The following is a 13,944-nucleotide window of genomic DNA, read 5'->3' as shown; positions in this document are numbered from 1 at the left end:
AAGGGCATATGTGTGCACCACAATGTACTTTGAAAAATTTTTGTTTTTTTTTATTTCTCAAAGGAATTGCAAACTACCATCAACTTGAAATTAATGGTAATTTTCAATTCCAAATTGCGAAAACGCAATTTGCGAATGCATGATGCATTGCATTTAGGGAATTGCCATTTGTGATTCCCTAACTGCATTCGCAATTAAGGGAATCGCAAATAATTGCGATTTCCTTAATTGTGAATTGCAAAAAAGGAACATGCTTCTGAAATTGCCATTTTGCAATCCCAAACGACAGAATTTAGCGATTTGCACTGTTTGTGATCACAAAATGGTTTGATGCATGTGCCCCAATATGTAGAGTTTTTATGGCGTACACAAATTTTAACAAGGTGAAAACATAACACAAGAAAAATCCCAAACCAATTTAGAAACTTTGAATCATTTAACAAATAAAATGACTCAAAAATGACAAAAAAAAATACGTTGAACCAGAGATATGAATTTTTAAAGTTTAAATTAAAAACAGCACTTGAAAGCACAAAGCCCCAACCAATGTTATCTGGTTGCTCTCGATAGGGTCAAAGTCAAAAGTTCAGGCCGGGATGGATAGCAGGTCGAATACAGGGACTAGGTTCATCACAGAGAAAAGCTTACCTTCATGCTCAGAAAATTATATGGAGAAAAAGTAGTCGTGAACGAGATATCGGTGGGGCAAACTGAATCTAAAGCAGGGCTTGATGAGAATCGGTTGCTGGAGAACGGATCCCAACACACTCATTGATGAAGGCGGGAAAGCTTTGAGTGAGCGAAGTCTGTGCCCAGAAAGACCTTCGCGTCGGTCCCGATGAAGGGCAAATCAGCAAGCTGAGGTTGAATGGCAATTTGATGGCTGTGGCTTCCATGGCGATCCCAATCTCCACCAGTTCTTCAGGGAGAAAGTTGGCAAAAAGTTTCTACGTCCTAGATTTTGTATTGTGGACGGGAGGAATACACTCTAACACCAGCCAAGGATCTGGGACCTGGGGGGCATCACTTGTGGGTTAGGACTCACTCCAACAGAACCAGCAGCAGGTCCCAGGGCAGGTCCAGTTTGTGCTCGTCAGCTGGGCAGGTGCTATGAGAGAGGCCTCTGGAAGTTTGTTGTGTACCTGTAGCTCAAACAGGAGGAGAGTCAGCTGACCCTTGGCGTCACGTCTGGGTTCAAGGCAAGTATTTTCAGCCTTCCTTCAGGTTCTTCAGACAGCAGAGCAATTCTTCTTCTGATTCTCTACATGTCTAGGAGTTCTCTAAGAGCAGTGGTACTCAAAGTACAGCCCGCGGTCCACTGGTGGCCCGGCAGACCTCTCCTTGCGGCCTGCAGACAATCCCAGGAAAGGGCAGCAGAGAAATGAAGCTGTCAGAGTTCTGTTTTTCTGTTGTTTTTTGCTAACCAAGCAACTTTGTTTTCTGGTTCTGGGCTTATTTCTATAGTCAGTTCAGTTTATTTTATGATCAGGGCTACACTGCTAAAAGAACAAGCTAAAATGACTTTAGAAACAAAACTCAGAATCAGAAATAAAGGAAAGGATGTTGCATGGATACATTTTTTTGCCTTTATTTCGACAGCCAATTGCCAGGTAGGCAACCTTGTCCATAGGTGAATGTTTAAGTGAATGATCAGTCGAAGTCTATGGAAAAACTATGTGAACAGTGAGTATAAGTGTAATGGGCAGGGTTATTGAGTGGGCTAGTGTCAGCAGGTGCCTTAAAGACTACAATATTGTGTAAATATTTTGTTGGGTCTTTAACCTACAGGAAACTGCATAGATATGTGATGACCATATTTTAATTGAAATATTATTGCAAGTTGAACTGAGATATAGAAATTCATTGTTTTGGTAGGAAAGCTCACTTTGATCACTGCCGTAGTTGTTAAGTTTCCCAGGTCCAGACATAATGTACTGCTCCAGTCCTGCTTTTAAAAAATGTAATAGATCCAAGTTAGGTGGCACACTTCCAATTTAAGCACAAGACAGCTTTATTTTAGCTATATCTGCCTAAAATTGTCTCTGCTTCATATAAGTCAATGCCCCAATTTGGTTATGTTTTTTAAATCTCCCTCTTTGCAGCCTGAGAATGTTTTCATGCATGGAATTCTTGGATTTATAGAAATTTTTTCTAATGGAATATTAAAGGCTAAAATCCCAGAATTCAAACAAAATAAAAATACTGGAGTAGGGCGGCACATCACCCATGAACTTTAGAAACTTAGGAGGGCTGCACTATAGGCTTCAGATGTCTGTGTGTAACCAGTCAATCAATCAATCCGGGAGTTTTAAGCTCGCTATTCACCCGTGAGGGTCTCATGGCAGTGGGGGAGGAGGGAGCAGCTCTGGTCAGTCGAAGAAGGAGGTTTTGAGGGTCTTCCTGAAGATGGGTTGGGGAGCGTCTGGTGTCGATCTGCAGCTCGTTCTAGGCCTTGGCCGCAGTGTAGGAAAAGGGTCTTCCACCTGCTCTTGCTCTACCGATGGACTGGGGTTCGGCGAGGCCGAGGTCGGTGGATCTGAGATTCCTCTTGGGTACGTGGAAGGAGATTCTGTCATTGAGATATTGAGTTCCGGTGTTGTGGAGTCATTTTTAGGCATGGGTGAGTATCTTGAAGGTTACTTGCTTCTCAGCAGGGAGCCAGTGGAGGTCTTGTAGGTGCTGGGTGATGTGTTTGTGTCGGGGGATGCTGAGGACGAGTCTCGCTGCAGTGTTCTGTATGGTCTGGAGTTTGCGGAGCAGAGACTTGTTGATCCTGGCGTAGAGAGTGTTTCCGTAGTCCAGTCTGCTGGTTATGAGTGCGTGGGTGACGGTCTTCCTCGATTCGGGTGGGATCCATTTGAAGGTCTTGCGGTGGGTGTTGTAGCAGGTGGAGGCGACAACGTTGACCTGTCAGGTCATGGATAGGAAGGATCTGAGTATGATTCAGAGGTTTTGGGTGTGGTATGTGGAGGTGGGAGGGCTGCCGAGAGCGGTGGGCCACCAGGTGTTGACCCATGCAGAGGGGAAGGGTCCAAGGATGAGGACCTCGGTCTTCTCCGAGTTGAGCTTCAGGCAGCTGCTGATCACTCCAGATGTGACGTCCTTTATTCCTTCCTGGAAGTTGAGTCTGGTGGTGAGGGAGAGGATGAGCTGGGTCTTGTTGGCGTAGGACACTATGCTGAGTCCATGCTGTCTGGCGATGGCGGCGAGGGGGGCCATGTAGATATTGAAGAGCGTGGGGCTGAGCGACGATCCTTTGGATACTCCGCAGTTGATTTTCCTGGGTTCGGAGAGGAAGGGCAGCAGTCTGATTCTTTGGGTTCTGCCAGTGAGGAAGGAGCGGAGCCAGTCGAGGGTGGTTCCCTGTATGCCGGCGCTGTGGAGTCTGGCAGTGGGAGACGGTGTCGAATGCTGCAGAGAGGTTGAGTAGGATCAGGACTATAGTGTGTCCTTGGTCAAGGACGGTGCGGATGTCATCTGTGGCGGCAAGTAGAGCAGTCTCAGTGCTGTGTTTGCTGCGGAATCCAGAATGGGAGGGGTCGAGGATGGAGTTGTCTTCGATGAATTTTGTTAGCTTGGTGTTGACGGTCTTCTCTGTGACTTTGGCCGCGAAGGGGAGGAGGGAGATGGGCTGGTAGTTCTTGAGGTCCATGGGATCTGCTGAGGGCTTCTTGAGTAGGGATCTGACCTCTGCATGTTTCCATTCGTCTGGAAGGATGCCAGTTTCGAAGGTGGTGGTGATGGTGTATCACAGTCTGGAGCGATGGCGGCGGCTCTGTGGAAGATGTGCGAGGGCAGGGGTCGCTGGGGACTCCTGAGTGGATGCCTTTCATGGTTGATGCAGTGTCTTCGGTCGAGATGGTGGGCTGGCTGGGGTTGCTGGAGAACGGCGTAGCTTGGGAGTCCGGTGTAGGAGAGCAGGGTCGGCTTCCTATGGTCACCCCCACCTTTTGCTGTGGTTTTCTGGTTTTTCGACTTTAGTGTGGCTGTGGGCCTGCTAATCAGACCCACAGCCCAGCTGTTCTCTCTAAATTGATACCATGTACTTTAGGTACATGCCTAGTTGGGAATTGGGTCACCTTTGTGAGCCCCTGTATAGTGTACCCTAGGTACCCAGGGCACAGGGGCATCCAAGGCCTACCAGGGGCTGCAGCATGTATTATGCCACCCCTGGTTGGCCATCCAAACTCACACCACAGGCTGATCACTCAGCTTGTGTAAGGTGGTGTAATCACCCCATACCTAGATATAGTATACCTATATCTACCTTCTATATAGACACATATGCACCTATAAGTCACTCCTATGGTAGGCCTCCACAATCCTGGAGGAACCAACATCTCCCTTGTGGTCAAGTAGTGACCACCCTGTGCAAACAGGCACCACCAGTAACTTGCCGGTCTGCTTTGTCGACGCTCCTGCCAGGCCCCAAAGATTCAGCGACACAGGAACTGGACTTCCAGACTTCTCCGACTCCGATCCACATCCACAGCAAAGCTGAGACCCGTTGAAGACACGAGCGACATGGGACCGGACTCCCTGGACATCCTGCATTTTGCTAACAGTGCAACTACCGAGTCACCCTCGAAGTTGTGCATTGGGGTTTGAGAAGCCCCTGACCCTTGCGCATTTGCACCGAAGCTCAGCCCTCCACACTCCACGAGTGCTGCCTGGGGCCTGCTCTTGCATTTCCGCTCGACGAGTCTTCCCGGTTGCTAACCAGTTGGCTAGTAAGCCCCCTGAAGACTTTTCTTTGAATTTACACCGCTGGCCTGGTTGCTCCAGTCTCGCCCCAGCTTCCCTGCAAAGGAGAAGCCCCCCAGACCTTGCTGGTCTGATTCGAAGCCAATCTTCCCTTCCTGCGTGGATTGTGTTTGCCAAGGCTTGTTGGGTCCAATCCGGATACCGACACCGCAGTCAACTAGATCCTTCGTGGGACAGCTCAAATCCAGCTCCTGGTCGTCGTCGACGCCTCCTGATCCTCGTGGCTGCAGAGACAAGCTTCACCTTCTTCACCTGAAACACTCGACATCGCCTGGTTCCTTCCTGGTTCCTTCCTGGTCACTGGCTAGTGACCCAGATTATGTCCCCTCTGCTTTCAGGTTCTTCACATCTTCGATCCACTCTTGGATCCACCCGGACACTTTTCTCCAGGTCACCTGCAGCATTTCTTTGCAGCTCTCCATAGGAAACAGCAACGAAACCCGACACGAAAAGACACCTATGCACCCGGCTTCCCTGGATGAGGTAACTCGAGTACTCCGGTGCTCCAGTGGGTGTTGACTATCCAAGTGTCCTACTTTAAAAGGTTTTTACCGTAGTCCATCCGGAAGTGTCCTTAATCAACTACTTTGTTTATTTATTTATTTTTGTCACTTGTAAAGCGCACTGTTACCTTACGGTGTCCTTTTTGTAACTTTTACGTTCCCATTATAACTCTACGGTAACTCGCGACTGTGTTTAGACACTGCACGCGTCTCCCGTGGGCCTACTACTTCCAAACACTTGGTTGTCCAGTGTAGCCCCAGCGATTCCCTAGGCTCTAGGCCTATTCACTATTCCTGAAGTAGTTCTTATACCACTTACTTAGTATATGGTTTGTGAGGCCTCTAGGGCAGAATTGTATTTGTTCAACTTATAGTATGCTTAATGAGTAACTTGTAATGTATCTCGATCTCTGACGTCATAAAGAGTCCAGAGGGGTTGTGTTAGGAATAAATACATATATATTTGATATATACCTTGTGTGGTGTCATTTCATTTGGTATTCAAGGGATTATATATGGTAAAACAGCTGTCTTCACATGCTCTCTGAAGTTTTATCCTAAGACTGCTGGTCCATGCTACCACTAGGATAGCTTGTCTATAAGGTTGACTTTACAACCACCATCAATAAGGGTCGTTTAGACTGGTGCAAGGTGGCCACTAGAATAGTGGACATCATATGTCTGGTCGTCGAACTTGTCGTAGAGGCCCTAGTTGCGGAGGTCCAGGGAGGGGATGATGTCCGTGGATTCGCTGGGGGGTTTGGTGAAATTCGGGATGAAGGTCCTTTTGGTGGATCTGATGCGCTGGTAGTATTCTGTCATGGCGTTCTTGTGGGTTGTGCGATCTTCTGAGGTTTTGCTGTTTCTCCAGTTCTTCTCGAGACATCTGCTGGTGCATCTGGTTTCTTGGAGGTCGGCAATGAACCAGGTGGCCTTCGTGGGGTTCTGTTTGTCGGGGTTGCGTAGGGGTGCGAAAACCGTCTGCGCAGTTGGTGATCCATCTGTGGAGTTCTTTGGCTGCAAGGTTGTCGTCAGTCGAGGTGGTGGGGGCATCACGGTTGAGGGTATCGTTGAGTTGCTCCTCTGTGACTTTGCTCCAGTTTCTTTGTGGAGGGCTGGGTGCTGGTTTGGGCGGCGGGGGGGATTGACGAGAAAGTGTACGCAGTGGTGGTCTGTCCATGGTGGTTGCGTGCTGTGGCTGAAGCGGATATTGTTCACACCTGCGAAAATGGGGTCGAGGGTGTGTCCTGCTTTGTGGGTGGGAGCGTGGATGAGCGGTTTCAGTCCGATGTTGGTGAGGTTGTCCAGGAGGGTGGTGAAGTTGAGGTCGTGGGGTTGTTGAGGTGTTATTTCAGGTCTCTGATGAGCATGGAGGTGATGGCGTAGGGTGAGAATAGGTCGGCGATGGTAGTGGCGAATGAAGTGCGAGGTCCTCGGGTCTGTATGTGAGGGTGCCGCGCATCATGGTTCTAGGGCTGGTCTAGATCGGGAAGAGTAGGTGTTCAGATGTGGAAAAGGAGTCGCTCGTGGTGGAGCGTCAGAGGGAGCTCTTGTGTGCGATGGCGAGTCCTCCTCCTGGGCGGTTGGGGTGGTCCTTCCTCTGAATCTTGTAGCTGTCAGGGATGGCAGTGGCAATGTCGGGGGCGAGGAGGTGTTGGTCCAGGTTTCTGTGATGAAGGCGATGTCTGGCGAGAGGGTGTCGGAGATGCCAGATCTCTATGGCGTGTTTGTGCAGGGAGCGCATGTTGAGGAGTATGCACTTCAGGGCTTCTGTAGTGTTGGCGTCCGACGAGGGGGGGGGTGACCGTGGGCGTGCGTAGGGTGGTGAAGGTCTGGCGGCAGCGATGGCATGAGAAATAGCGGTGGGTGGTGTTTGGCGTGGATAGCTGGCAGTTGTTGTTCTTTCTGGGGTTGAGTGCGAGGAGGGAATTTCAGTCATAGCAGTAAATGGTCGGAGATCCAGGGTCCCTAGAGCTGGTCCCGGTCGGGTCGGGTCGCGGACGGGAGCAGTCAGGCCTTCAGTGCGCCAGCGGCGCGGCTGCGCATCGGCTGCCATTAAATAGGGCAGGGGGGGATGGAGTTGTAGCGGGGATCGGCAGGGGCTGCTGGGGCAGCAGCTGTGGGAAAGAGAACAGGAACGGGCAGAGAGTGGCACAGAAAATACAGAGAACGGCACAAAAATACAGTGAATGGCACAATAACAGAACATACAGAGAATGGCACTAAAAACAGAGGACAATTACAGAGGGACACAATTACCGAGTGTCACTGACTTGAATCCTGGTTGTTATAAAATGTGAAAAATGTATAAGCTACACGCAGGTTAAGATTGACTTTTGCCCGGTTCGGGCAGGACACTCTAGGTGTTTGAAGCCAAAAATGGTTTTATATTAGGTGTCTCCAGCCTAAAATTGACTCGGTTTTAACATAAGCCAATGGGGAAAATACATTCCCCCTGTTTTTTTGTAAATCTTTAATTTCACAATTTTTAAAAGGTGTGTTTTTGTTACTGTCCCGATAATCTTCCAGCTGTTCCCGGAGATGGCCCGGCGTCGATGCGGCCCTCGAGCACATCCCAAACTGTACTTAGTGGGCCCTGAAAAAATATTTGAGTACCCATGTCGAAGAGGGATACTGGGGATAGCACATTTCTGCCCAGTGCCAGCCTGTGGGTGGGTGAAACTTGTGCCTCCCCTAACCAATGGACTAAAAGTTCCCAGGAGGGACCATACCCACCTTTGCAGCACTCCCTGTGTGTTTAACTATTAACTATCCTCCCTACCTAAATCCAAAATGGCAGAACCTTTCCTTCCCTGATCAGAGCTCCCTGTGCAAACCCAGGGTGTGGATATGATAATGGGCAAACCCTCCCTTGTGGTCACTCCAAACCAGCACTCGGGCTGCTGCCCCTCCACTGTGTTTGAAGTCAAGCTGACTAGCAAGTCAAAAGAAAGGCAGGCATGAGTGTGAGCTGCATCTTCCAGTGACTGGGTAGACCTCCTTCGAATCTCAGGAAGGGGCTGGGCACAGTCCTCTGGCAATCCTGCTCAAGGAAGAAAAACACCTCCTCATACCCAAGCACTTTGTCTATTGTCTGGGAGCAATCCACATCTCATCAACCGTCTGGTTACACTGGCAGAAGGCTCATTTTGGCTTAGGCAGGAAAATGGCAAATTTCTAAAAGTGTGACTTCCAGAATAGTAATATAGCTCACAACATGAACATTAAGTTGTTTTAAATGACTATTAAAATGACTCCTTCACTCATTTTCCTAGTTACTCCCAAACTGAATTTAGCACTTATTAAATGTGTAAACTAGCGTTAACCTACGGGAGAACCAGGCTTGCCACCTTGAGAACAAACATACAAGGTTTTTCACTGAAAAGGCATGTTAAATATGCATGCCCTACTTTTTAAATACCACGCACCATACCCTGAGAGCATTTAGGGCCTACCTTAGGGGTGACAAACACTTTATAAAGGAAGGTTTAGCCTGTGGCAAAATGTTTATTTTGAGAGGTGGAAATGGCCGTTTAAAACTGCACACCCAGGCTGCATTGACAGGCCTGACTGTAGCCCTCTGGTCGATACAATTCGCCGTCCCTGGGTACATTTAGTAGTAGGGGCTTATGAGTAAAATAAATGTGCCGATTAGGTACATGCTAATTTTACTATGTTTAAAGGGGAGAGCACAAGCACTTTGCACACTTTACTCCTATTAATCCGTGGTAGAGTCCGATGGTCAACAAAACGGTTACAGCTAAAGAAGGCAAAAATATGGGAGAAAACCACACAAAAGATAGTCTTTTCCAACAGAAGTATATTTTTGGAAAACATTCTTCAGAATCTTAGTGGCAGACATTTAGTAACGGCAGAACAGTATTTATGATTCTAGCCAGACCTATATATTGTGCATTATCACGTTTAAATCTATCTAGTCTGTGCTGTTTTAGCTGACGATAAGCTGTATGAAGTGTCCTAATGAGGCATGAAGGAGATTCCTACTTCTTCCTTTAAACACAAAGGTTAGGGCTGAGGAGAACTTTGGAGATTCCAACAAGGCAGTCGGACAGACTCCTGTAAAGCTGTGAGATGATGCCAACAGGTCAGTTGATATCCGCTTTGATCAAAGCAATGGGCAGCAGGTAGGATTGTTTTAAAAGAAACCTATAAGGGGTGGTGTGTTTTTATCACATTAACTATGAGACTCCAATTATTTTCATTAAAAGAAACCTTTCCAGTTTGTATGTTCTAAATAATTTGTATTTGGAAACCAAGAGCTGTCCAAATGCACGCCAATCCAAATTTAGCCAAATTGTATTGTTTTACTGCATATTAACTTTATTTTACAATAAGTTAACAATAGGAATGTTTCTTTCAGATATGATATGTTGAGACTGACCAGACAAACATGGACACAAGAAGGGATGAACTCTGTCGAATTTAAAATAATATCAAAAAAGGCGACAAGGCTTTTTACCAACATCACAGTGGACATTGGTTTTGGCCCAACTAGGATGCCAGAAAAACAGTAACTTGTACAAAATGTACCACCATTGCGCAGCCCTGTGTGTTCATACCCAAACACTGAGCTAATAGGAGTTAATGAAGGAATGAACTGTGAACAATCATCGCTGCAGTGTTGGGCCTTTTTGTGAAGGATGTTATTCATGCTGGATGTAAATGTTGGAAACAAGAATAAGAAAATGAAATGCGGTTTCTACACTTTGACTACTAACATACACTGTATTTACAACTTGTGATGGCTACACCCTACTGTGTTGGCCTGGCCTCATGAATATGAGTAGACCACTTCAACCAAATGTATGTCACTTCACACAGCTGTCCATTTTGCTGTTGGTGCTTTAATTCTTAGCTTGCACTTTTTCAGAAGTCACCTGCCATTGATGAACCTGGGTGTTGGAATGTGATACTTGGACAGTACCTTTTTGGTAGTGGCAATATATGTTTTAATCTAAATGCACAGTATTGCAATCAGTAGCATATTGTGACTGTAGTTTGCAGATGTTGATTATATTTGGTTGTAATGCCTCTCAGTAGCATGTGTCTATCTGTTTGAGATTAAAATGAACTAAGCCAAAGCTCACATAAGCAGAACAAACATCACTTTTATTGGAATCTAAATTCCAGTGGTGTCAACAGAAGGCAGCATTTTGTAGCCCACTCTCTCACCCTGCTCCACACTGCACCATCTAAAATGTCTCCCTTATAAATTGACCTCTCGTTTCATCCAAACATGAGCACTCAGTGAAGGTGCCCCAACAAAAAGCTTAATCGTCCATTCTGTCTCAGTTGCCAAGCCATTCTGTTTTGGTAGTGCAGCTGATAAAATAAGGGCAACCAAAAATTAATGCTTACAACAACGTCCCAAAGCCGTAGCTTGTATGCAAACAGGAGTGGGCGTAGGTCGGTGGGAAGTGTCAATCTTGTTGCTTCAACCCCACTATCCCCTCACCGTACCATTTCTTAATCACGAGGTGAGTAATATTAGAACACCTACTAGTGCAGGAGTTGCCTAAATAAGGTCCAGCATAGGATGATGAAACGCCAGTACCCCGCAAATAGAAGAGATGAAGTGTTGGATATGTACAGTGTCAGAAGTTTTATTTATATCCAGTTCAGTATTTCAATTTGTGTTGTCTGGTGCCGTAAAATAAGACTCTTATTAGGTGGGAATAATTTGTGCGATGCACATGGTCCATTGCTTTTCTTGGACACCTTCCCTACCAGTCTTTTTACCCTCAATTTACTAGTTCTCACAGAATTATTTCTAAGTTTACCATAGTTATTTCAACAACAAAAAATGTCCATGAAAAGGGACCCTTGACTTCCATAATTTTCCTTTGCAAAAAGTCCATTGCATGTTGAAGGGTTTTTATTTGCTTGAACATCTGTGTATCTGTATGTTTTTTAGTAGGGTGATTTTGTTTTGCCCTAGAAATCACATTGTTCACATTTTAGATAACAAGTAACATATACAGTTTTTCACAGTGTTTATGTCTCAGTTGGACCCTTAGTATCAGCCTTCTTAGCCATGGAGTTCCATAGAATATCTCCATAGTTGTGTAGAGTTTTTTGTACATAAGCAGGAGTTTACATACCCCTGGCTTCAAGTCACTGTACCGGGTTTTGGTTTGTGCATACACCATAAGTGGCCATTCCATAGCAGCACCAATTTTCCAGCTGTCATTCAGATGCCATTAGTAAAACCTGCTCCCTGCTGGCTTTTACCCATGCACGTAAATGTAATAGGCTGGGGCTGTGATAACCCTATGGTTTAAAAAGTATGTTGCAAAGTATTCTAAAGCCGAGGTATATGTAGGTTCTACTAATTACATCAGACTTGAGAGGGTATAGCCAGGCTTTAGGCTGTAATATCATCCAGAAAGTGCCTATATGCATGTAACCACACCGTCTCAACTAGGTTAGAGTCCTTGAACTATATTTAAAATTGCAGAATGAAGTCTTTGGGCAAATGTACACTTAACAGCTCAAAATGGCACTTCATTTGAGAGGTGTCTTTTTGATTGATCATATACGATTGTCCCGATTTATGTCAGCAACGTCCTTTCCCTCCTTTTTTCATTTGGAAAAATGTGGCCAGTTTGAAAAAAAGTTTTTGGACATGATCTGAAAGGTTTCCCCTTTTGTACAAATCACAAGTTAGTGGTGGGCTTTAATATAGGATTTCATTCCCCATCTTCGGAAAAGGATCAAATAAATAGAGCCATCATTTGGGTGTGCTAGTGCCTTGTACGGTTTTGGTTGCATTATGTGGTTGATTATTTGAAATCAAGCCAGACCGCATTAAACATGTACCTGTGCTAACATATTTGAATAGATCAATTGCTGGACCATTTGCTGTTGTCCACTTGTATGAAGGCTGACATTGCCAGTGAAAATTAGTTCCTCTGGAGCATCCAAAACCGCACTGCACCTCCTCACTACAGCACTACTATGACTTTTCGACACTTTGACTTAGACATGCAATTTTTAGAACAAATACTCTAATTTTTTCTAATGATTATATCTATTTAGATTTTGTTCAAAATGCCTTCTGCAACGTCCTTATATTATCATTGCACACTCTGTGCAACAATAACATGAGGTTGCAGAAAGCATTTTGCTTTTTTTTATAATGCCTGATCCATTGTTGTGACTAGCAAAGATGAATTGCTTAAAGTCGCCAAATTATAACAAAATCGTAGGCACTGTTTTTTTTTTTTCAATTAGAGTTCAATCTACCACTGCAAACACATTCTTGAACCCTCCCTTTGCCAACCCCTTTCTCTTGCCCCTTTGCGTGTAGGCTCTCAATCCTTCCAATGCTTTTATATGTAAGAGGATACAGCAAACTCTGTTTTTCAATCCCTGTACAGTAAAAAAGTATTCATTAAGAAACTAATTGAAAAGTTTTCCATATGTATGTTTTAAAAACTCACAAAGAAACTTTGCCTCAGTTATGCCTGTGATTCGATCCAGGTTGTGTTTTGAAGGCAAAAGATATGCTTAGAGATATTTTTAAAGTGCAGGATTAAGTCCCCGACCAATGTAGCAGATGTATGTTGTTGGTATTGCCTTACTTTCAGGTGCCTTTATCCTCTGTGTATTAGGTTTGAAGTTCAAATACAGCAATTCATGTATATGTTGTATATTCGAAGTTTAGTATAAAGATTGAAGTGTTTAGTTTTGGAATTTTTGATGACCATTGTCAAATAAAGCGCTTGTTGATATTTTTGGAAAAACACTGTTTCAGCTTGTTTGTTCATTTGCCTTCTGTCTTTCACTATTTCTTAATCTGGTATGTATTTCTGTTGCTTCACATCACAAACAGAGATAGTCTACCTAGGTTACACCAAATAGTACAAATAAACTAGTCGAAAGAGGTAACAGAATCACGTATATAAGGGTAAACGTTGTGGCATTGAGCGGCATGTGTTAGAACACAGGGGTAGCTCTTGATATACACTCTACTGGTGTGTGGTGTTAGAGACAGTGGAGATGGAGATGCTCAAGTGCTGACTGAAGATTATTTTGTAGTTGGGTCAGTGAAGAGGTAATGCAGTGTGATTCCATTTTGCGGCAACAGGAGAGAGCAGCACGGAAGCCCCAGGAGTGGTAGTAAAGCAGTGTTGGATCTTGCGTCAAGTGAAAATGATGAAGGTCAGAAATAAGGTTGGGAGTAGTAGCAAAACCACAGGCAGATCTAAACAACTCTACGTTTAAGCCTTGTTTAGAAACATGGGGTACATTGAGGCCTAGCTTGATAAGAGTGTTTTAGGTGAAGGGGGATTATTGAAACTGAACAGAATGTGGATGTCCAAGCTGAGAACTTATTCTCAGGATTTGGAATGAGTCAGACAAAAAGCCAAGGAGAGGGGGTTCGGAGCAGCCCAACTTAAATGCATGAGTCAACAGATAGAAGGTAGAAAGTTTATTTCTGTCGTGAGAATGTATGAAGAGGGTCCTCTGTATCCAAGCTGGAAAAAGCTCTAGAATTTTGTACCATGAAATGTGTTAATGAAAGAAAATGTGTTTAATTTCCATTCACTCGCAACTCCTGCTCGCCTTCCCACACAGGTACAGAGCTATGGATCAGTTCCCAAATCAGATTTGATTTCATCTCAGTATGGCATTCTGCGTTTCGCAGACTCTG

The 13,944-nt window shown here is 45.2% G+C and overlaps 1 protein-coding gene across 2 annotated transcripts in view; it reads left to right on the top strand.

The window, feature by feature from the left end:
• LOC144772417 (beta-1,4-galactosyltransferase 3-like) overlaps positions 1-13,033 on the top strand; it is a 568,172-nt gene extending 555,139 nt beyond the window's left edge. For both annotated transcript variants that reach the window (XM_078656711.1, XM_078656712.1), the window contains one exon: positions 9,649-13,033. In XM_078656711.1, coding sequence (XP_078512837.1) covers positions 9,649-9,802 — 154 coding nt within the window. In that variant the 3' untranslated portion in view covers positions 9,803-13,033. The remainder of the gene's footprint in view (positions 1-9,648) is intronic.
• The last annotated feature ends 911 nt before the right edge of the window (positions 13,034-13,944 follow it).

This window comes from Lissotriton helveticus, chromosome 8 (assembly GCF_964261635.1).
Source record: "Lissotriton helveticus chromosome 8, aLisHel1.1, whole genome shotgun sequence".
Lineage (NCBI taxonomy): Eukaryota > Metazoa > Chordata > Amphibia > Caudata > Salamandridae > Lissotriton > Lissotriton helveticus.
Note: the sequence above shows the minus strand (reverse complement) of the source record. Positions and strands in the feature narration are given on the sequence as shown.